The sequence below is a fragment of the Myodes glareolus genome, chromosome 2 (genome assembly GCF_982192425.1).
Source record: "Myodes glareolus chromosome 2, mMyoGla1.1, whole genome shotgun sequence".
NCBI classification, from domain to species: domain Eukaryota; kingdom Metazoa; phylum Chordata; class Mammalia; order Rodentia; family Cricetidae; genus Myodes; species Myodes glareolus.
The window spans coordinates 85,980,809-86,003,166 of record NC_142027.1 but is presented as its reverse complement, the minus strand read 5'-3'; the positions used below and the strand labels follow the sequence as shown (position 1 = coordinate 86,003,166).

Genomic DNA, 22,358 nt, shown 5'->3' with positions numbered 1-22,358 from the left:
GAGCCTGTCCTGGAACTCGCTCTCTAGACCAGGCTGGCCTCGAATTCACAGAGCTCTGCCTGCCTCTGCCTCCTGAGTACTGGGATTAAAGGAATGGCCACCACCGGCCCGCTTGGGACTTCACGTTTTAACGTTGTCTTCGCCTCTGGAACAGCAGAAGGTAAGTAGCAATTTCCTCAACTTCTTCCTCAGAACTTCTGCACTTCCGTCGTCCCCTGCCCTCGGGACTTTATCCAAATAGCGGAAACCGCGACTGCTGGCGACACCTTCCCTTCAAAGGACTCGGGAAGTCCCGCCTGCTACGGAAGCCGGCGCGGTCCTTCCGCGGAGCCCGTGTACCGATCTGCAGGTTCCTCCCGCTCGCAGTCCCCGGCCCGAGTAGCGCTAAGGTGAGGGCTCGGCGGTGCGGGGCTGAGGCGGAAGGACGTGTCCCGGAGACAGTCTATGCAGAGCACCCTAGGAGGACCGGTACGGCGGCCCCAGGCTTCAGGATCCAACCCAACTGCCGCGCTCCCGAGCCGCAACAATCCCAGCCATTTTCTCCGCGTAGGTGCGCACGCGCATGACCGGGGCGGGGGGGGGGGGTGCGGGATGTGGGGAGGCAGTGTGTGTCTGGCTTCCTGGTGGCCGTGTCCTTCGGGTGGGCGTGCCCGCTGCTGACCCTTAGAAGACCTCGTGAGGGTTTTTTGTTTTCCTTATTTTTGTCTTTTATTGAAACAGGCTCTCACTTTGTAGCCCTGGCTGTCCTGGAGCTTACTCTGTAGACCAGGTTGACGTCAAATTTATGGAGACCCAACTGCCTCAGTTTCCAAAGTGCTGCGACTAAAGGCGCGCGTCGCCGTGCCCGGACTTTTGAAACTCCTGAAAGTGGGGGTGAGAGAATCCATAGTTATAGTGGAGGCCAAAGTGGAGTCCACAATATATTGAATCTACTCGAGCCCATTCCTTCTGGAGTGAATAGGTGTCAGGATGTCAGGGCTTGGGACTATGAAGTGATAAATACCATTAGTATGTTTAGGATCCCTTCAGAAATTGTTGGAAAGCCTGTCCAATCCCAAGCCATAATTCATTTTATTATTATTATTTCAGAAAACTAAGTTAGCAACTCAAATAGCAATTTTTATATTGCTATAAACGTATATTGTAATACGTTACAGCTCAGAGATAGACTAATTTGATTCATACTAGAAGTAGAATGTCAGCAGGGACGTATTAAAAGTTGTGAACCGTAAGCACTTTGCAGTTCTTATTTTGTCATAGCCTTGAATCTGAACTGAGGTGTCTGAGGCTGTGAGCATTTGCTGGTGCTGTGTGCTCTAATGGCAAAGTAGGTGCGAAGCATGTTGTGGGTTTTGATGCGATCAGGCAAGCTCACTATTGTGGCCATAGATTAGGCTGTGTTGAGGACAAAGGCTACCGTGGAGTTGCTAGTTGCAATATGAGTGCATGCTGGTGGAAGCACCATGGGATCATTGTGCAGGTATTTGTGAGTTAATTTTTGATTCTTGCTCATTCCAACATGATATTTAATCAGCTGCCACATTCAGCTACACAGCCCCCAGTTTAAGAAGCAAATATTAAGCATTCATAAGTTTTGTTCTAGAGACGGTCTTTGCAGCCCCATCATCACTATCTTGTGAAGAATACAGTCTAGGCATCACACTGTAATCAGTTCCTTATCCATAGGATCCTGAGCCCAAGCAGCTCAGGTGTCCATTCATCATAAATTAGACTTTTGCAGAGTGCAATGCCGTGTTGTGAGGACCGCTTCTCAGAAATAAGAAGGTACAAACTAACAGGTGTTCTGTATCGGACACAGTAAGCCAGATCAAGCCGAATTTAAAAAGTAAAAGCAGGTCTATTTACAAAAAGCAACTTCCCAGGAGCTCTCCAGCCCCAGAGATTGAGGCGGAAGAAGTCACACGCCAGGACTAAAGCTGGAAGTGCATAGAGCCTCTAGGCGAGGGGTGATGACATGTCCGCCATAAGTTGGGTTTGTGCTCAAGTATGGTCAAAGGCTGACCACTTGAGGTGGGGACTTGGGGTGCTGGGAACTTCAGAGAAGGAGTTGCCGAGAATGCAGAGGGCTTTTGGTGCCCTTTCCTCCTTAGAGATTCTCTGAGAGGCTGAGGTTTGGAGGGAGAGAGAATGGGGTTTACTTTTTTGTTTTTGTTTTTTTGTTTTTTCAAGACAAGGTATCTCTGTGTAGCTTTGTAGCCTGTCTTGGCATTTGCTCTGTATCTGTAGACCACGCTGGTCTGAAACTCACAGAGAGCCACCTGCCTCTGCCTCCCAAGTGCTGGGATAAAAGGCGTGTGCCACCATGCCTGGCCAGGAATAGGGCTTTCTTGATCATGCAGGGGCGAGCTGAAGGTTCCAACTGAACACAGCCAGCTTCTTAATCTGGAGGCAGCGTGTGGCTAACCCCTTGGCATGCATCATCCTTGTACCTGAACGTGTTTGATTGTTGCCTAAATGTACCGTTTTCATTGGTGGCAATATGATGGTGGTGGTGATGATGATGATTGTTAGCACCATACTTGGAAGAGAGCTTTTCCTCATCAACATAAACAGACAGTTTTTCCTAAAGAGACAATAAACACTCAGCTCGTTCAGTCTCATTGCCATTTTACCAGTTTCCAGTGGGACTGGGGTGTGACAGCGACACACAGGGATAATTAGCAGCCTAAGAGATGTTTGCATTTTCAGCGTGTTGAAGGGAATTACAGCCGTTTTCCTTAACGTTTAAATCATGCAACTGGCTAGAGGGAGCCCCTTCATGCTGCCCAACTGTAAATGAAATATCACCGCCAAACAAAATTATAACCTGTTAAGGGAAATCTAGAAACCGAGAATCTGGTCTAGGAAGGGCTGTCTGTCAGGGTCCGACTGTCATCGTTAAAAAGACTGAAACAGGGGCAGGCAGGGTCTGCTGGCTACTTTGTAACTGATCCTAGCCTCGGGGTGAAGGATGGCACTAGTTTCCACACATGCCGCTCATTACATTGTTTCTACACCAAGATTTTCCAAGATTGTTGCTGCTGTGTTTGGGGGCTAAGGATTAAAACAGGGCCTTGCACCTTTTAGGCAAATGCTCTGCCGTGGAGCCAAATTCCCACGTCCCCAGTAAAGAATTCTGAATAATACATTCTTATGAATTTGTGATTTTTTTCCCCCTCAGACAGGGTCTCACTGTGTAGACCAGTACTCACAGAGATCCACTGCCTCTGCCTCTGAAGCGCTGGGATTAAAGGCGTGCACAAGAAGCACCATGAGAAGTGAGAACAGTACTTTTTATTGTTTGACTGTGGTAAAGAAGCAATTTTTTTAAAAAAATCAAAGTGCCATTATATATATTTCTTATATTTTTCAAGAGCTTGCCTGCATATGTATCTGTGCACCACATGTGTGCAGCCTCCTCAGAGGCCGGAAGAGGGTGTCAGATCCCTGAAACTAGAGTTACAGTTGAACATTTGAACACCGTATGAGTGCTGGGGATCTCGCCCTGGTGCTCTACCAGAGGATGAGACTCTTAACCTCTGAGCCCCTGAAATGACATTTCTACTTCATCCTTGTAAACAAACCCTTAGGTAAACTTGACTTTTGAGCTGGTACTGTAGGATCTAGGAAACAATAGATGTCACGAATGTGAAAGAAAAGGTAGAGAGTGAAGCGTCGTGCCGTGGTGCTCAGTCTGGTCACCAGCTGTACTAGGGATGGTAGCCGCCAAGGGACCATGCCTTGGTGTTGCCTTCCTACGCGTGGTTCTGATGGTCTGTGTGCCGTAAGGCGCCACAGCCTCGCCTGTACCACACTGTGCCATACTAGCAGACCATGGCTTCATCGATTGCGTGGTAATACACTTTCCCCATTACTTTATCAGGATGGCTGTTCTTCTGAAGAGGTTGACGCTGCAAACCTCAATTGGAAGATGTTTCAGAAAACCCATTGCGAAGCCAGACCCAGCACAGCTGTCCCTGGCTGCCTCCACCATGAAGCTCATGCACCTCACCTTTGCCAAAGGTTTCAGTAGTGCTGGAGATGCCCACAGTGAGAAGAGACAGAAGAGGAAAGATGCTTTTACTAACACTGGAAGGAAAATCAGCGAGCGGATTATCCGTGTCCTAGATGAGAAAGGCAGTGACCTGGGACTGATGCACCGAGCCGATGTGATCAGGCTCATGGACAAGCAGGACTTGAGGCTGGTGCAGAGGAACACCAGCTCAGAGCCGCCAGAGTACCAGCTCATGACCGGAGCGCAGATCCACCAGGAGCGGCTCAAGCTCCGGGAACAGGAAAAGGCCACCCCAAAAGCTGGTAGGTGCTTTAAATGTTGGTGCCTTGAATACATCAGAACAGTGGTTCTCAACTTGTGGGTCGAGATCCCCCTTTGCACAGGGGTATACGAAACAGCAATCAGATCATCTTATGCTTGGGGGTCACCACACCAGGAGGAACTATGTTAAAGGGGAGAACATTAGGAAAGTTGAGAACCACAGCTTCAGAACAATACAGCAGCACTCGCTCATGTTTGCCAAGGTGTCAGAGGGGCATGAGGAACCAGGAACTCTGGTGTGCCTGGTTTCACCATCATTGCAGGGAGGTGCACATCCCTCACTTCCGTTCCCCTCATTTTTGATGTCCCATGTCCATCACTTCTTTTTTAAAAACTGTCAAGTGTAGGGGGAGACAATGTAAGCCCGCCAGAGTGATGGAAGTCACCGTCATCTTGCAGCCTGGGCTCCAGATGCAGTGGAGAGCCATGTGGCTGACGGGGCAGTGAAGTGACACTCGAGAGAGAGGTTTTCCAGATCCAACCTCCCTCCTGTCATTTTGCTTTTCAAGCACCTTTATAAATGTTGGAACGGTTCACAGTACCCCTGGCCTGTGCACATGGCCAGTCACCTTCAGGCACCTGTCACGGAAGCCACCTGGAGACCAGGAACTGGGCACTGAATGAGGAGGGGTTGGCTTTTATGGCTCCCGGGTATGGAAGACTCCATTCCATGGGCTTCATGCTGTGACAAGGATTGGGGGACTGGTCCCACCGTATGAGGCTGAGTGCTGTGAGGAAAGCTAACCTGTTTTACACCCCAGGAATGCTAACCAGAAAACAGACGTTTATAGGAAACTAACAAGGTCAGGGAGGTCAGGGCAGGATATCAAACCATGTCACAGCCAGAAAATGTGCAGCAGGCCGGGAGCCTGGAGAGCCTGGCGGCTCCACTCCGTTCTCATAGAGACCCAGGGCCAACTGGTGGAAAACAAGGAGTGCTAGAAACTTTTCAAAGACCTATAAGAAAAGGTAATAAAGGTGGTCGTGGTGGCGTACACCTTTAATCCCAGCACTCAGGAGGCAGAACCAAGCGGATCTCTGAGTTTAAGGCCAGCCTGGTCTACAAATCGAGGTCCAGGATGGCCAGGGCTATTATACACAGAAATCCTGTCTTGAAAATAAACAAAAATACAAAGGAAAGGAAAGGTAATAAACAGTTGTCTATCATCCAGAATCAGTGAATCTGGCTGTGATTCAGGTTTTAAAACATTGTGGAAAAGTTGGCGTCTCCTCCACCCTCCCAAGAGATGTTCTCATGGACTTAAGCCAGTGTTAATATGACTGATGTTCAGAAACAGTATGTAGATTTTTAAAATGGCACATCCCATGTTCACAGGATAGCTGTGGGTAAGTTATTGGATCTGATTTGTTAATCTATCTCCCTGGCATCCGGCCTCTTCCCAGTTCTTTATTCTTATGAGTGTTTGTGTGCACTCTGGGGTCTGTGAACCTAAATGGGCCAGGATGCAGCGCCTCTGTGTTCCCGGTACTGTCACAGTGATTTTCAGCAGTGACAGTGAGGAGCCACTGCTTAAGGTTCCCCTTCTGCTGTCTGAGCGAGTCTCTGAGTTGTCCACTATGTCCCAATTGTTTCTCTTGGGTGGTCTTCCTGCAGAGTCATAGCTCAGCCTGACACACGGTCTGGGGGCGGAGTCAGTGGGTGAGAGTGCTTGTGCACAAGAGTGGTTTGAATCACCACAACCAAGTAAAATCCAGTCTCAGCAGCACTCCAAGCCTGCCCCTTTGGGGAGATGGGCGCGGAGGCAGGAGAGTCCCTGGAAGCCCACACGCTAGTGACCCTGGTGTACAGTGTGCAAACAAGACTCTTTCTCAAGGGAGGGGAGGACCGCACGCACACACATCTGCACTCACAAGCACAAACGCATACACATGCATGCACACATACACACAAGCCGTAGCAGATTTTAACTATTAATTTAGCACATTAGAAACAACTAACCTTTATGCCTGTCTCCCCCATTTCAAAAATCAGCTGATGGTCCATTTCAGCTGAAATGAGATGCAGGCTCAGACTGTGGGCCTCAACTCTTCCCAGTGTGTGTGGAAAGCTGTTTCAAAGGAAACAGACCCAGCAATAAACTTCACTGTTTCCACCCAGGACCAGCTGTGACAAAGGAACTCATTTTTTCTTCAAATATTGGACAGCATGATTTGGACACAAAGAGTAAACAGATTCAGCAGTGGATTGAGAAAAAATACCACGTTCAAGTCACAATAAAAAAGGGGGAAAAATGCAGACCAGCCAGGGATTGAGCCGGTGAGTAGGTGTGAGCACCCGCTGGGTCTTTGTTCTCCCGTGCAAAAATACAACTGTTGAGAAATTGGAAGACTACAGGCAAAGAACTACTAGTAACTACGACCGTGTGTGGTACCAGCTTCCTGGTGTCAAACTGTACACCTACTATGTGTTTTCCATTATAATGTATTTGCCACATGTAACCTGTTCTGGGGACTAGAGATGGCTCAGTGGTCAAGAGCATAAACTACTCTTACCAAGGACCCAGGTTCAACCCCCAGCATCCACATAGCAGTTGACAAATTTCTAACTTCAGTTCCAGGGAATGACACCATTTTCTGGTCTCTGTGGGCGCCACACACATGTGGTGTACATACATACATGCAGGCAGAACACCCATACACAGTTTTTTAAGAATTGTAATATAAAAGCTATATTCTCTTTTAAAAATATAAAAAGTAGATAGTTCATAGGATTCTCTTCTATTCAGCTGTTCTCTGGAGAACTTTATTCCTTAGAGTCGCTGAAGTTTCTGCGCTGTGCTGTTTGGCTTTAATCCTAGCTCATTTTATCCACACCAAAGGTGCGCTGGTACAGTGGGCTTGCAGCCTAGGCTGCTTGCATCACATACTCGCAGGGCACAGCTCAGCTGCTTCCGACTGAGTCCAGGTGGGACCTACTTCCCTCCCTTCAGCATAAGGACGGTACTTTGCCAAGACCCAAAGCCAGTGCCTGATTTTGGGAAAGCATGGGCAGGCTAGCTGTGACAGAGCTGAGGCTGCAGTCTGTCAGTGTTGGCACACACATGGAGTGTGCAGATGTCTGTGCACAGCAGACATGGGAACTGCACGGCCTGTCACAGAAGCTCCAACGTGCAATGCTCAGTTTCACCACAGTGTCAGAGACAGAGTTTAAACTAATCTTGCACTGTTGTCCTTTGTAGGATGAGATATTTAACCAGATTCTCCAGACTATGCCTGGGATAGCAACCTTCTCAAGCAGACCAAAAGCCATTAAAGGAGGAATGGCCTCCACGTGTGTTTTTCGTCCCTTAAGCAAGAAAGAAGAGAAGGCATACAGAGACTCTCAGGAGGCGGAGAGAAGAGACACTCTGAGCAAGGACAACAGAAACACGGAGTCAGACGTTCTGTGTCACTGACTTTAATAAAAAAAATCCAGGCTCATGCAGAAGCTCCTGCTGGCTGCTCTAGAGTCCCTCATGTGGCCAGTGTTGCTCAGTGGAGGGGAAGTGATGCAGCTGGTGGGAGCGTCTGGCCTTGCAGGCTGCTGCTGGACTGTGCACTTTTAGGCTCGGAGGAGTCTGGCTCTTGTTTCCTTTTAGGAGGGAGGTACCCACTGAGGTGAGAGGCCAAGCTCCGTCTTTCCCGAGCTGGTTTTACCTTTGGGAGTAAGGAAAACAGACAACTGAATTCCCCGTCAGAATTGCTGTGTCACAGTCACATCCACTTCGATGGAGTCACGCCTTCAACAGGTGGACACACACAGCGGTGGGGGCAGGCCAGGGAGAGTCACACCTTCAACAGGTGGACATATATAAGGTAGTGGGGGCAGGGCCTAGGGAGGGGGCTGCGGGGGACAGATGCCAAGCAGACCTTAACAGCTGAGTGCTGGTCCAAGCAGCTCGACTTCACTTTGAGCTTCATCCTCTTCTTGTCAGGATCGTGTACAACGCTGTGCCTTATGAGGCTTTGCTGCCGTGCAGGAAAAAGAAGGCCACTTTAGAAACCTCTGGTCCAGGGCTGGAGAGGTGGCTCAGTGGTTAGAGCATGTGCCACTCTTGCAGAGGACTCGGGTTCAGTTCCCAGAAACCACATGGCGGCTCAGAACCACATGTATGCTGGTTCCAATAATTAAGCTTTTAAAAAATTAAAAACTCTTGGGTATCTGCTAACATTAAAATGTCATGAAATGCTGCAAACTACCAGCTGCCTTTCTGTTGTGGAATGAATCTGACTTCTACCCAACTCCCCAGGAGACTTTCACTCCTCAGCAGAGTGACATTCACAGTCTTTTCCAAGGGCCATGCTGGGAAATTTACTCCATTGCAGTCTACTGACTTAGATCTTGCCTGAGAAGGGAAGCCTACTGGGATTGAACTCCAGCTCGTGTTTGCTTAGCTGACTCTCTGTGGCATCCCTAAACGCCAGACTGAAATCTGGCCCCTGCCCTGCTGGCTGGCAACAGTGGTCACCACAACACCTGTCACAGTGTGGACTGATCTGAGCTATGCTTGGCGAGTTTACAGTCCATAGTAAGAGCTTAAGAGACCAGCTAGGCTGAAGCAAACAGCACAATCCCTTGCTAGGAACCATGTTCTCAACTGACACTGTGAATCATGCCAAGATCCCACAGTCCAGAGGTTGCCCATCTGTGGTACCCTCCTCCTTTCTCAGGCCCTACATGATGGTCTACAAGTTCACAGAGTATTGGCTCTCTAAGTAAGTGGAGATAAAGGAGCCTGGCTCTCCCACAGCACAGCCAGAATCCCCTAGAGCAATGGTTCTTAACCTGTGAGTCAAGACCCCTTTGGGATTGACTGTCAGATATCCTGTATATCAGATATTTACATCATGATTTATAACAGTAGCAAAGTTACAGTTATGAAGTAGCAACAGAATAATTTTATGGTTGGGGGTCATCACATTAGGAAGGATGAGAACCACTACTGTAGAGCACTTGTCGAAATAAGTTCATCACCTTCCAAACCTGGGGCTTCTGGCCCGGCTGGGTCAGAATGGGGACCTGGGGTTCTGCAGGCTGGACATGAAGACCACCTGTTGGAGCAGGACACTCACTTTCATTGCAAACGTCTTGCCACAACCAGCATGCTCACACACGAACGGCCGCTCTTCCTCGTGGAAGGAGAGAATGTGGCTCTGCAGGTTGAACACGGTAGTGTAGGTTCTCCCACAGCCTTCTCGCGGACAGTGGTACACATCTCTCTCAGGAGCATGAGTCTTCATGTGCTGCTTAAGGTAATCTTTGCGCTTGAACGTCTTCTGGCACACTGCACAGATGACTTCCTCTGGCGGGGAGACACTCACTTAGCCAACCTCTATCTATTACTGCACATCTAGTCCTGAGACTACACACAAACCGAGGACGTCAGAGGAAACTTCAACCCCTCGTCTCACTGCCGCTGGCTCCGAACCCCTCAAGTTCTCTCATGACTCCCAACTTCCCTGACTCTTCACTTGGCAAGGAGCAGGTGTCCCTACCATGGTGACTGGGCAGGCATCTGCCTCTGTCCTCTGAAGTGCAGCAAGGTTTCCCAAGAAGCCCTGCGGCGTTGCAGAGTCTCACGAAAGCCAAGTGCACAGCAGCACCAGCTTGGAGATGTGCAGCCCAGGAAGCCAGCACTACACATGACGCAGAGCCCTTCCGTTACAGCATCGGTGTGCGTTTCAGTCTTTCAGAGTAGGTCATCAGCTCCCCAGGGCCGATGCCCGCCCTCACCTCCATGTCCGCCTACCTTGATGGGCTTCCCTCATGTGCTTCAAAAGCTCTGTCCATGTTTTTGCCACAAATGAACATCCCTTTTGACACAGATAGCCTGTTCAAAAAAACGAAAAAAGAAAAAAATTATCCACTGCCTATTCTGAAGGCCCAGTGCAACCCTGATGACAACCAGAAAGGAACCGTGTGCCCGTGTAGTCTTTCTCCTCTCTCAAAACTGTGCCGCATTGCTGGAGGCAATGAAGTGGGGGTGTTACGCTCACTGCTCTGGCAACTTCGACTGTCTAAACCTTTATTTAGCGCACGTTAGAGTAGCTAACTAGAAAGATGCACAGGTGGTACACAAAAGGGGTTATTAATAAACTCGAGGCACAGCCAGGTGCTTAATACCACACTGGGTTTAAATGGCAATGACAAGGGTCCTTGGTCACAGCTCTGTGTACTTAGTGTGACCATGGAGTGGACCAAGGATGCCAAGCAGCCCGAGCAGCAAGCACATCCTGCTGTCGGTGTGTCTCTCAGTGCCAGCATAGTGCCCGTCTATACCTACCCTCGTGAACCTTCCCATGCCGCTTCAGCCTGCTGGGTGAGGCAAAGTGCTTCCCACATCCCTCCTGGGGGCACCTGAGAAAGCAGCACAGGAAGCGTTAGCCAGTCCCTTACCGTGGAGAACTTGGCTGAGATCCTCTCACCGGAGCCCATCGCTTCCCACACCAAATCTGTCACCAAAATAAAGACTCATCTATGGCCCTAAATACGAACACCAGGGACTTGGCCAGTTCTGGAGCAAAACAAGCTATTTTGAGAAAAAAATCACACATCTTTTGTTTATGTAATCAAATTAAAAGTTCTCATAGTTCTGAAAATACCCTGCATTGTGGCTACAGAAGCTACTTCAGGAGGAGGCTGGCTGACTTGGTTTAGGTGACACTGGACCATCCTGAGCTGTCTGTGGTGTGGCCAACGTGCTACCCATTGTCAGATAAGAACATAGCGCAGGTCCTGGAGGTGCTGGAGACCAGCACCAGAAAAATACCAACAAGAGATGGTGTTTGAAGCTGGGCGGTGGTGGCGCACATCTTCAATCCCAGCACTCGGGAGGGAAGAAGAGACAAGCGGAGCTCTGTGAGTTCAAGGACAGCCTGGTCTACAAAGCAAGTCCAGGACAGCCAGAGTTGTTACACAGAGAAACTTGTCTCAAACAAACAAAACCAAACCAAATGGTGTTTGCTTCTGGGCATGGCCTTTGATCAATCCCAGCACTGAGGAGCAGGGACAGGACAACTGAGAGTTCAAGGCTAGCCTAGCTTTGCAGCAAGAGCCTGGCTCAAGAAAACAGAAAAGGGAAGCAACCAGGGAGGAAAGGTAGCCGGTAACAGCAGATGCAGGGCTGCAGGGGAGTGAGGAAAGAAGGGCCGAGTGCCAGCTCCTCAGCACCAGTGAAAACCGCACAGCAGGGCAGCGCCAGGGCCACAGGCCTGTGGGTGACACGGCACTGTCATTGCAGCAGCACAGGGCAGAGCGCAGCCGGTGGGAGCCAGAAGCAAGGCCCTGGTCAGCCCAACTGTGCAGGCAGACATCACACAGGCAGGCAGGCTCCCTGACACACACACACCTGACCACCACACCACACCCCAAGTGTCCTGAGTATTCAGGAAACCCTCAGTGCCGGCAGAGCCCAATTACTTCCGTTCTGTAGAGAAAGAGTCTTCAGGATGGCATGCCATAAAGCCGAATAGGCGGTTCCTCACCTTCGCTTCAAGCTTAGCCAGCATTCAAGACTCTCACAAGCTGTTCTCCACACACGCAAAATGATTTTTAGAGACGTGAAAACAAATATAACTGTTCAAGTCCCCATGGGCACACACGACAGCTCCGCTCAGGACCCTGATCTTTGTCCTTCACTCTGAACTGCAGTGTTGGCAAAGCACTGACCTGAAGAGCGGCTCGCCCGTGTGCTGGCACTGATGTGTTTTCAGCTGCTGGTGCTTCTTAAAGGCCTTCGTGCAACCTTCAAAATTGCACTGTGAAGAAATAAATGCACTGTTCAGTAAGGGAGAGACTCAACAGTTGCTGAAGTCCTCTCGAGGCTACAGATGATTCCGTGGTTAAGAACACTTGCTTCTCTCTCAGAGGACCCAGGTGCAGACTCCAGCACCCACCTGTGCTTCACAAGCACCCTAACTCCAGTTCCAGGGGAACTGACACTCTCTTCTGACCTCCACAGGCACCAACATGTGTGTGGTGCACAGGCACATATGCAGGCAAAACACTTGCACATAAAATAGAATGAATAAATATAAAACTTTTAAAATTAAACAACAGTTTCTCAGGATCTAAGTGCCTCCGGGAAGTATAAACTTTACCCACTTAGTCCCTGTGAAATGCTTCATCTCAAAACTTAAAGAGCAATGACATTGAGAAAAGCAAGCATGCTTCTGCTGGGGTAGCCATCAGTAACACAGGGTGCCCAAAGTGAGTCTGCAAAGTGGGGACTTACATGATGAGGACAGCCAATGCTGGGCCTCGCAGACCCAGCAAGAGAAAATCTGCCTTCTGCGAACTCACTTTGGTGGCAAATGTGAAAATCGTCAGAGCTGAGGCACATAAAGCCATACTCACTATGTACTGTTTCTGTGGATTCTCATGTTTGCGTTCAATGTGTTTCCTCAAGTTTGACTTTGTGTTGAATTTCTGGTTACAGCCATTATCTTCACAACTGCAAGAGATTGTATGAACCAAAATATAACACCCTAACATGAAAGGAGGTTTAGGGTGTGAACATCTGGGGCTGGAGAGACGGCTCAGGTAACAGCACTGGCTGCTCTAGCAGAGGACGCAGGTTCAGTTCCTAGCACCCACGTGGTGGCTTGTAACCACCTGTAACTCCAGTTCCAGGGGATCTGATGCCCTCTTCTAGTTTCCACAGGCACCCTGCACTTACAACACAGAAATACATGCAGGCAAACCCCCATACACATAAAATAATAGTATTTTTTTAAAAAAGATGTGCACATTCTTCTACATTATAAAAGCTGATGATTCCCAAGAACACTGTAAAGTAACCTTTTAGTAAATCCCAAAGTGTCAAGCTGGGATTGTGGCTCGGTGGAAGGACCTGTGTGTGGAGGGAGTGGGGGGGGGGGCATGTGGCTTGGTGGAAGGTCCTGTGTGTGTGTCGGGGGTGGGGGACAGCACCACATGCCAAACCATGTCATGCAGGCCTCAGATTGGACAGGTGTGCAACAGGATGCTTTGCACGTCCACTCTGGGCAAAATGCACACAGGCTCACCCATTCCTGTACACTGGCAAAGGGAGGGGAGCGCTGGCCTCAGATGCCTGAACACTGCTCGGGCTCCAGGTTCCACCATTTTGATTTAGAATCTAATAATCTAACTTTTGTGAGAAATATCCCCATAAACTGCATTTTCAACAAGGAAAAGAGCCTGGCTCTAGGATTGTCACTACACGTAAAAAATAGACTTGGCACAGAACTGTGACCCACTGTCCCCTCTGGGATGTCACTAAGCCATTCCACTTCCCCTTGGCCTTGAAGGAGTTAAGTCCCTCGTGAAGAGTGCATGGCCTGAGCAATGAGTGAGGACTCCTGTCCCAGTCTCGCTGCACTAGAAGATGCCCCTCGGGCACTGTGCACCTGGGCAAGGGGTCAAGAGATCAGCAGGCACAATGAGGGGGTACAGTGCAGAAGCCACAGCAGCATATGGGAGGGGGGTTATGGTGCGGGAGAACTGTCTGTAATCTGTCAATCATGTTTTAAATAAACGCTGATTGGCCAGGCAGGAAGTATAGGCAGGAAAACCAGACAGCAAGTAGAGGTGATGCAACAAGAACAGGAGAATTCTGGGAAGCAGGAAGCTCCCTCCACCATTCCTGCCCAGACCACCTAAGAAGCAACATGTGAGCTGACAGATGAAAAAGGTACCAAGCCATATGGCTAACATAAATCAGAATAATGAGTTAATATAAACTACAAGAGTTAACAAGAAGCCTGAGCTAAGGGACCAATCAGTTTATAATCTTATGGAGTCCTGTGTGTGATTTTCTTTGGGGCTTGCCAGCTGTGGGGTACTGGGCGGGACAAATACCCCAACAAGCCGGTCCCTCATGTTACAGGGTTATGTACCTGAGTTTCCTCCCCACTACCCCTCCAATTAGGCTACACACATGGCTTAGCTCAGACCTAAGCCCACCCTACTCAACGCTCATGGTGCCTGAAATGGGAACAGCATGCCTACTGCCCTCTATACAATCTGAGAGCAAAACCACTGTCATAAAGTCACCTGCTCTTGACAGCAGCCAGCCTGAGTCATGGGCCACACTCTGAGGTTCAAATTCAGGTTGTCAAGGTTGGTGGCAAGTACTTTTACCCGCTAAGCCATTTCGCCCGCACCCTCCATTCTTAATCCTACGAATCAGCAATCATCCTGCCAGGGCTACGTGCAACACAGAACCCACTGCAAAGATCTAGTCATCCCTTACTCACACAAAAGGCTTTTCTCCGGTGTGAATCAGGACATGTCGACTCAGATGGTAGTCTCTGATGAAGGCCTTGCCACAGCCCTCATAGTCACAAACAAATGGCCTCTGGCACAAAGAGGGGGAGGAAGGAAAAAGGTTACAGTTATTGATTGATTGACTGTGTATGTGTGTACCAGTATATACATGTGGAAGTCGGAGGACAACTTTGGGGATCAGTTCTTTACGTCTACCCTTGGGTTCCAGGAATCTAGGTCCTTAGATCTGGCTCCCAGTGCCCCTCCTCACCAAGCCACCTCATCAGCTCTGTTGTTACAAGTCTGATCTGTGGTAGGCAAAAGCTTCAGGCTCCCTCTCCAGGACTGTGTCCATTCAGCAAGGCGCCTGCTATACGCAGGCAAGAGCTAATTCTGCTGCAATGAGTTCCACCATAAGCACCCCATCTTCTCACAAGGTCACTGCTTTGTGGACGGAGAGTGTACTGGCTGGTTTTGTCTGCCAATTTGACACAAGCTAGAGTCATGAGAGGAAGAAGCCTCAGTTGAGGAAATGCCTTGATGAGATCCTGTAAGGCATTTTGTCATTTAGTGATCAGAAGGGGGAAGGACCAGCTCATTGTGGGTGGCACCATCTCTGGGCTGTTGGTCCTGGGTTCTATAAGGTGGCTTGAGCAAGCCATGAGGGGCAAGCCAGTAAGCAGCTCCCCTCCATGGCCTCTGCATCAGCTCCTGCTTCCAGGATCCTGCCTTGTTTCAGTTCCTGTCCTGACTTCCTTCAGTGATGAACAGCAATGCTGAAGTGTAAGTCAAATAAACCCTTTCCTCCCCAACTTGCTTTTTGGTCATGGTATTCTGTCACAGCGATAGAAACCCTAAGACAGGCAGCATCTGAAATAAGCAGGCTAACCCACTCCTAGCAGGGACCAGGCTTCCCCAGCAAACACCTTTTCAAGATTACTTTGCTATGAGCACATATGGCCTGTTTGCACATCTCTCCCACAGCATCCCAACCAATGGGAACTCGGGGCAGAGGAAGGGAGCAGGTTGTCTCATCCCAGGGAGCTCAGTGTCTGGACTAAGAGATGCCAGAGGAACCGATACAGGAAAATAAATGCATCACAGTTGAAAAAGCTCATAGGTGCAAGGCGGACAAAGGAAACAGCTCCCAGACCTAACTGCAATCTCCCTTTGGGACCCTGGAAGGAGGGAGGGGATGCTTTGGTGAATCCACAGTAAAGATTTTATATATATCTCATGTCCCAACATCCAGTTTGGTGTACCTAACTATGGAAATACTCTGAAATCCAGGAGAGTGGTACCAAGACCTCATTCACAGTACTACACAGCCAGTGGACAGGAACACACAGGTGAGCCGCATTGCTCAGAACAGAGTCAAAGAACCTTGTTCAGCTGCAGTCCCAGAGTAGGGTCGACACTAGTCAAATTATTGTGGGACAATAAATAAAACTTAGTGTCCAACCAAAGTGCAGCATTTCTGGTCTAGAAGGAAAGGCAAGCTCTGCCTCAGACACGGACCAATGTGGGACTGAAAGACTCCAAATGCCTTTGTAAGCCCCCTCAACCCTAAAACATTTTTCTAAAACCTTACACTCACTGTCTCTTGGAAACGGGACAGTTCCCTCCCCCCCCACACACACATGCTGGACTGTTCATCCTCCTGTGTCCTTGTGAATAATCTTCAAACATAACTCCATTCTGGGAATTAAGGCAAAGACAACCCACAGATGTTGACTCAGTTTCTGATGTTTGATTTAGTCACTAGAACACAGTCAGGAGGGCCACAGATGCTCTCCCTTTATCTCACCTGACCACGCAGCTATTCTCCTGCCCTGGAATAGACCAACCACTGCTAGTGACCTTTTAAATAAGCCAATCCAATAAGTTGGAAAACAACCTACAAGTTCCCCCCTTGTGTCTGTGGCTTTTTGCTTTAAAAGATGGACTGTAACAGCTATCGGGGGTCCTTCATATCCTGAACCTGAAGGGCCCTGTCATGACAGAATAAAAATCCTCTTGCTTTTGCATCAATTGTGGTTATGAGAGTGGTGTCTGGAGCAACTCCTTCCTGATGTTTGGACTTCTAGTTCAACAGGACCAGAATGGGCAAGGAGAAGAGGGGCTAAAGTCACAAAAGATGCTAGGAGGGATGGCAGTAATGGGTAAGTGTGCCAAGAGAGGAGCCAGAGGCAAGAGCCAAACAGGAAGGCTTTACCTGTCTACCCTTACCCAGCCTTGATACCTGACCAAAGCCCTGCAATTAAAAGAGTGTACACTTGTTGCTTGCAGGGAACTCTTAAGCCTTCCCCGGCAGGAGCTCTAGGAGGCAGAGATTCTCCAAATGGGTGTGTCAGGTATCTGACTTCCAGATCCCAGTACCGGTCTGACCCCCTACAAATGACTGGGGCAAGGGCTGCCCTAGACCTCCGTTCTTGCTCAAACAAGGCCAAGACTAGAACGCAGCCCCCACGCCGGGCTCGCCACGCGCATCCACGGCCAGGTTACCTCCCCCGTGTGCTTGCACAGATGCGCATCTAGTTTCCAGGCTTTGTTGTAACTGGCGCCACAGTCGGGGAAGGAGCAGATGAACCTGCTGGGGAGCGCGGGGCGCGGCGGGGCGGGGCCCGAACAGGCCGCGACGAACGCGTCCTCGATGGTCAGGGACGACACGGCTTCCGCGACCGAGACCCGCGGCTCCAGGGCGACGCGGCCCGGGCGGCCGAGGCGGGGCAGCCACGTGCCACTTCTGGAACGCTGGGACAGTACAGGGAATCAGCGTTCCCGCCCGTACTCCACACTTCCGGGAACGCGGCCTCGCAGGGCTCCAGGCCCCGCCCACTGCGCGTGCTCAGAGAGGCCCCGCAGAAGAGCCTGGCTGCGCATGCGTCCGAAAAGGCCGGCTTTGTGCTCTGCTGTCTGCGCTTACTGAAACCGGAAGCACTGCTTAAGGGCCCAAAGTGCCAACCTGCTTTAAGATGGCCTGTTCTTCACATTCCGGGTTTGCCCTCTGCCTCCTGCCACAAACCCCAGACACAGTAGATCTCAAGCTTGTCTGCTCATTCGCATAGCGTGAGGATTTTTCAAATTTCCAAAACCCAGAGTTTATCAGGATCAATTAAACAGTAATTTCTGAGGGCAAATATGCTGATGAGTGTTTTGCCGACTTTCTTTTTGGTTTTGAGTCCTCAAGTGTTTGGAGCCGTTCTCAGTCGTAGGCTTTCCTCTTTCTATTCTCTTGATTTAATCTTTGTATTGGCAGAGACTGAAAAATGTCCTTTTTGAATCTTTACCAGCAAGGTGGTGTGCATCTATGAAGGGCTGAGCTAGCTGATCTTACTGTTGGCTGAATGAAGACGACCATGAATTATCTTTACTAAAGAATGTTTTGAACACACTGTACCCCAGTCAAACTAATCCACGTGAAAAGGGATTGACTGGCTAGGCGGTGGTGGCACACGCCTTTAATCCCAGTACTCATAGACAGAGGCAGGTGGATCTCTTTGAGTTCGAGGCCAGCCTGGTCCATAGAGTGAGTTCCAGGACAGCCAGGGCAATAGAGAGAAACCCTGTCTCAAAACACCAAAAGGGAAAAAAAGGGGGGTGTCGGGTGGAGGGATACAAGAGGGTCTCAACAAACTAGATGCAGAAAGGTCTGGAGACAAGAAAGTTGTTCACAGGTCATTTTCTGTGTCTCTATTGGGATCTCCTCATGCTGCTCCCCTTGCTCCTTGTATTCAAGCCCACATACATGTGTGTATCGCTGCCTGGCTCTCACTCAGTCCCCTTCCCACATTCCTTTCTCCCCTCATCTGCTCCACGCCTGCTTCAGACACTCCCTCCCAGTCCCGCTCCACTCCCTACCTCTCTGTCTGTCCTTCCTTTTCTCTGAAGATCAGCTTCTAGAAGATTCTGAGGTCCTGCCCCTGTGACCTTGGTTAGACAATATGGTGCTCAGCTAAGATTCAGGCTCTTCTCAGACCTGAACATCTCAGCCCCGCTGGGGGGGCGGGGAGCAGAGGGAGGGGGGGCACTTGTGAATCATGAGGGTCAAAGCTGAAGATTTTCAGAGAACTATCACACCCATACTCTAGCTGGCAGCTCTCGTGATCACTTGAATTTGTTCTCCATTACTCAGGGAGATCTTCACTCATCATTGGATTCTGTTCCCAACTTTGAGGCTACTTTGACGCTATCAGTCAGAAGCAACCGCATGTGGTTTCCAAGCCTAAGTCTCAAGAAAACTTGTCTGTGGCCCCTGCACCTGTGCCATTGCCCAAGGATAAAATTTCTGCACCAGTCTGTCCCAAGAAGAAAAGGAGCAAAGCTGAGCCCTACCAGCCAAGCCCAGCATGAATAAGCCAGTCAGCCATACCAGCCGGATCCAGCATGTATCTGTGGCAATGACTAGAAGCCATTGAGTTGTAGAGAGGTTTGTGGGCCAGCGATTTGGTAGCAATAGCCAATACACCCTTGGCTGGCTTATGCTCATATAAGAAACATGCTCAGCTATAGGTGGGTTTTTCTTTGGGCCACCAGCTCTCTCTCTCTCTCACACACACACACACACACATCACAGAGACTTCTTATTAATTATGAAAGGTCAGCCAATAGCTTAGGCTTTCATAACTTAAATTAGCCCGTATCTTTTAATCTATGTTCTTTTACATGGCTTGTTTGCCTTTACTTTGTGAAGCCCATGCTGCTGGCTCTGCATTCCTGGTATCTCCTCAGAACTCTGCCCTTCTTCTTCCCAGCATCCTCTCCGCCTGAAAATGCTGCCCAGCTGTTGGGCGTTCAGCTTTTTATTAAACCAATCACAATTGACATGTCTTTACATATTGTAAACAAGTATCTCGTGACACTCAGTCAACAAACATGTTGAAATTTGTTTCTATCATCCTTTAAACAACTCTTTCTTAGATCCCGGTCATTACTCCGTTTGTTACGCATCACACCCCTGCCCTTCATAGCCACGTGTTTTAAAACAACTTACTCCTTTTTCCCAGTCATGCTTTCATCGTTACCCCTACCACCACCACCACCATCATCATCATCATCATCATCAAACGTTAAGCATGCCCCAAAATGGAACCAACAGTACACAGAGCCCATTGGACTCTCACTCAGTTTCAACCACTGTCAAATTTTGGCCATTCTGGTTGCATCTTATAGTCTCTATACCCTTAAGACCCACATACCTTTAAGCTCAGCATATCCAAAGCATCTCTTCTTACCCCTGTGAATGCTGCCACAGTCTACCCGCCAACTGACCATAAATGTCCCATCCTAGACTGTACTTACTCCTTTTCACTTATGCCCAAGGAAGACCTTAACACTCTAGCACCTAGGCTGAGCCATGACTCCATCAGCAAAGGAGTACTAGGGAGACGTCAGTTCTATCTCACGAATATTCTATTCTATTCTACACGAAGAGAATTCTGTTACTCAGGGGATTTTCTTTCCCCCAAACTAATCCAGATATCCTGTAACATGAAGGGGCCTGCTTGTTGGGGTATCTGTCCCGCCTGGTACCCCACAACCGGCAAGCCCCAAAGGAAATCACACAGAGGACTCCATAAGATCATAAACTGATTGGCCCATTAGCGCAGGCTTCTTATTAGCTCTTGTAGCTTATATTAACCCATTATTCTTATCTATGTTAGCCACATGGCTCGGTACCTTTCTCAGAAGGGCAGCTCACATCTTGCTTCTTCAGAGTCTGGACAGGAGTGTGGAGGGAGCTTTCTGCTTCCCAGAATACTCCTGTTCTCTTTGCTCCACCTCTTCTTCCTGTCTGGTTTTCCCACCTATACTTCCTACCTGGCCAATCAGCATTTATTTAAAACATGATTGACAAAATACAGACAATTATCCCACACCAATATCCTCTGGTCTCTGATTAATTCCATCGAGACCTTCAAAACCATCTGACATCTGTGATCTCATCAGGTAGAGTGTATTCCATAACTGAGGGAGAAGCCCCTTCCAGAAGCTGGTCCCTTCTCGTATTGTCTGTGATTACAAAGAGTGATTATTTTTTGAGCCAACACTTGACAGGACAAATATGCTACTAAAGAAGAAGTGGGGATATGGTGGATTGGAAAGGAAGTTCTGGAATACTAAGTGTACCCAAAGAGGACCTTGTCATTAGCAAAGTTGGAGGTCCAGAGTTGAGGGGGTAGCCATGTGACTGGGATGGAGGAGGCGTGTGAGTGCTTAGATGCAGTGGGCGACTCAGATGCTCTGCTGGCTAGAGGTGCGGGCTTTGGGGTGCTGGCACCTGACTTTGCATCCTGTTTCCTCTTTAACCTTTAGGCAGTTAATTTCTCTGATTTCCACATTTTTTATAAATAACAGTTCCAGTGCCGGTGGCCCACAGTTGTAAGAACTGTGTGAGGTAAGAAGTCCGAGTGCGTTGTTTAACACGGGGCTAAGTAATTAGAACACAGCAGCCTGTTCCCTTCAGACCTAGAGCAGCTGACACTTCCATCTTTTTAAGAAAGTTCCTTGTTTTCCATGAGCTTCTTGGCTGGTAAACTTTTTAAGCTTCTGTCTTGAAGAAGTCTCTGTGACAAAGTACCGACAGTGGCCTCTGGCCAGTGGCCAGATAGGACCCTAGACTCTCGGTCAGCAGTCATAAAGGACCCCGCCCCAGTCACACCTTCAGAAGAGTAACCCTGGCTCACTTCTTCATGTTGGCTCTGGGGAGACCCTGAAGGGAAGAAAGACCAACTGTGCCCAGACTCCTGACCCACAGAAGCTGTGTAATAAGAGATGCTGGTTGTGGGGCTGGACATGGCACATGCCTGTAATCCTAGCACTCAGGAAGCAGAGGCAGGCAGATGTCTATAAGTTCGAGGTCAACCTGGTCTCTGCACAAAATTCCAGGGCAGCCAGAGCTACACAGAGTGACCCTATCTCAAAAACAAAACACCAAACCAAACACAAAAAAATTAAATGCATGTCGGAAAACAAAACAAAAGGAAATGTGTGGTGTTTTAGCGCACTAAGTAAAGGACGTAATTCTTATTTGGCCCAACTAACATATAGAGCCCAAGTTCTGTACTTCACAAAGTAACTCTAGAGTTGGAGCTGGACTCTCACAAAAGAGAGAAGAGATGAGCAAGAAGGAAGAAGGGCCTTCTGGGAACCAGTCTGAATGAGAATTCAGTCATTTAAAAAATGTAGCTACACACTAGTGGCCTTTAATCCCAGCACTTGGGACGCAGAGATAGTTGGAGCTCTGTGAGTTTGAGGCCAGCCTGGTCTACAGAGCGAGTTCCAGGACAACTAGAAGTATACAGAGAAACTCTGTCTTGAAAAACAAACAAACAAAAGGTAATAATAAATACAATTTGTATTCTTTTACGTGTATGGCTTGTTTGCTGCGTGTGTATTTGTGCACCATGTGTGTACAGTGCTCACCAAGGCCAAAAGAGGGCAGCAGATACCTGGGACTGGAGTTACAGGGGAATTTGTGCCGTCACGTGCAGGCTGGGAACTGAACCGCTGTTGTCTTGGAGAGCAGCCAGTGTTCCTAACCACTCACCTAGTTCTTCAGCCTCAATTCAACTAGTTTATCTTTCTTCCTAACCAAAACTCAAATGTATAGTGTATGAGCGTGTATGGTAAAATCGGCAATCTCCTAGGGCAGACCACACAATCGTCCAGATGGTCTGCTCTCAGAGACTTCAGTGTGGAATCCCATTTGTCCCAGTTCTGCTTTTTATGACTGCTGGAAGTTGAACGCAAGGCTTTTTCCATAAATGCAAG

The 22,358-nt window shown here is 48.9% G+C and overlaps 2 protein-coding genes across 2 annotated transcripts; one reads left to right on the top strand and one right to left on the bottom strand.

Moving 5' to 3' along the window:
* The first annotated feature begins 300 nt into the window (after positions 1-300).
* Positions 301-8,535, top strand: Mtif3 (mitochondrial translational initiation factor 3). Its single transcript, XM_048418545.3, is given in 5 exon segments — positions 301-550; positions 3,884-4,317; positions 6,456-6,580; positions 6,582-6,614; positions 7,537-8,535. Coding segments are annotated over 4 exon segments (807 nt in total). The 5' UTR covers positions 301-550; position 3,884; the 3' UTR covers positions 7,753-8,535.
* Gtf3a (general transcription factor IIIA) lies at positions 7,739-17,354 on the bottom strand (the record flags this gene model as incomplete). The annotated part of the gene is made up of 9 exons (XM_048419384.3): positions 7,739-7,993; positions 8,207-8,305; positions 9,410-9,639; positions 10,087-10,167; positions 10,621-10,694; positions 12,006-12,094; positions 12,693-12,789; positions 14,576-14,676; positions 17,091-17,354. Coding segments are annotated over 9 exons (1,200 nt in total), but the record flags the coding sequence as incomplete, so codon positions are not given.
* Between the last annotated feature and the right edge of the window lie 5,004 nt (positions 17,355-22,358).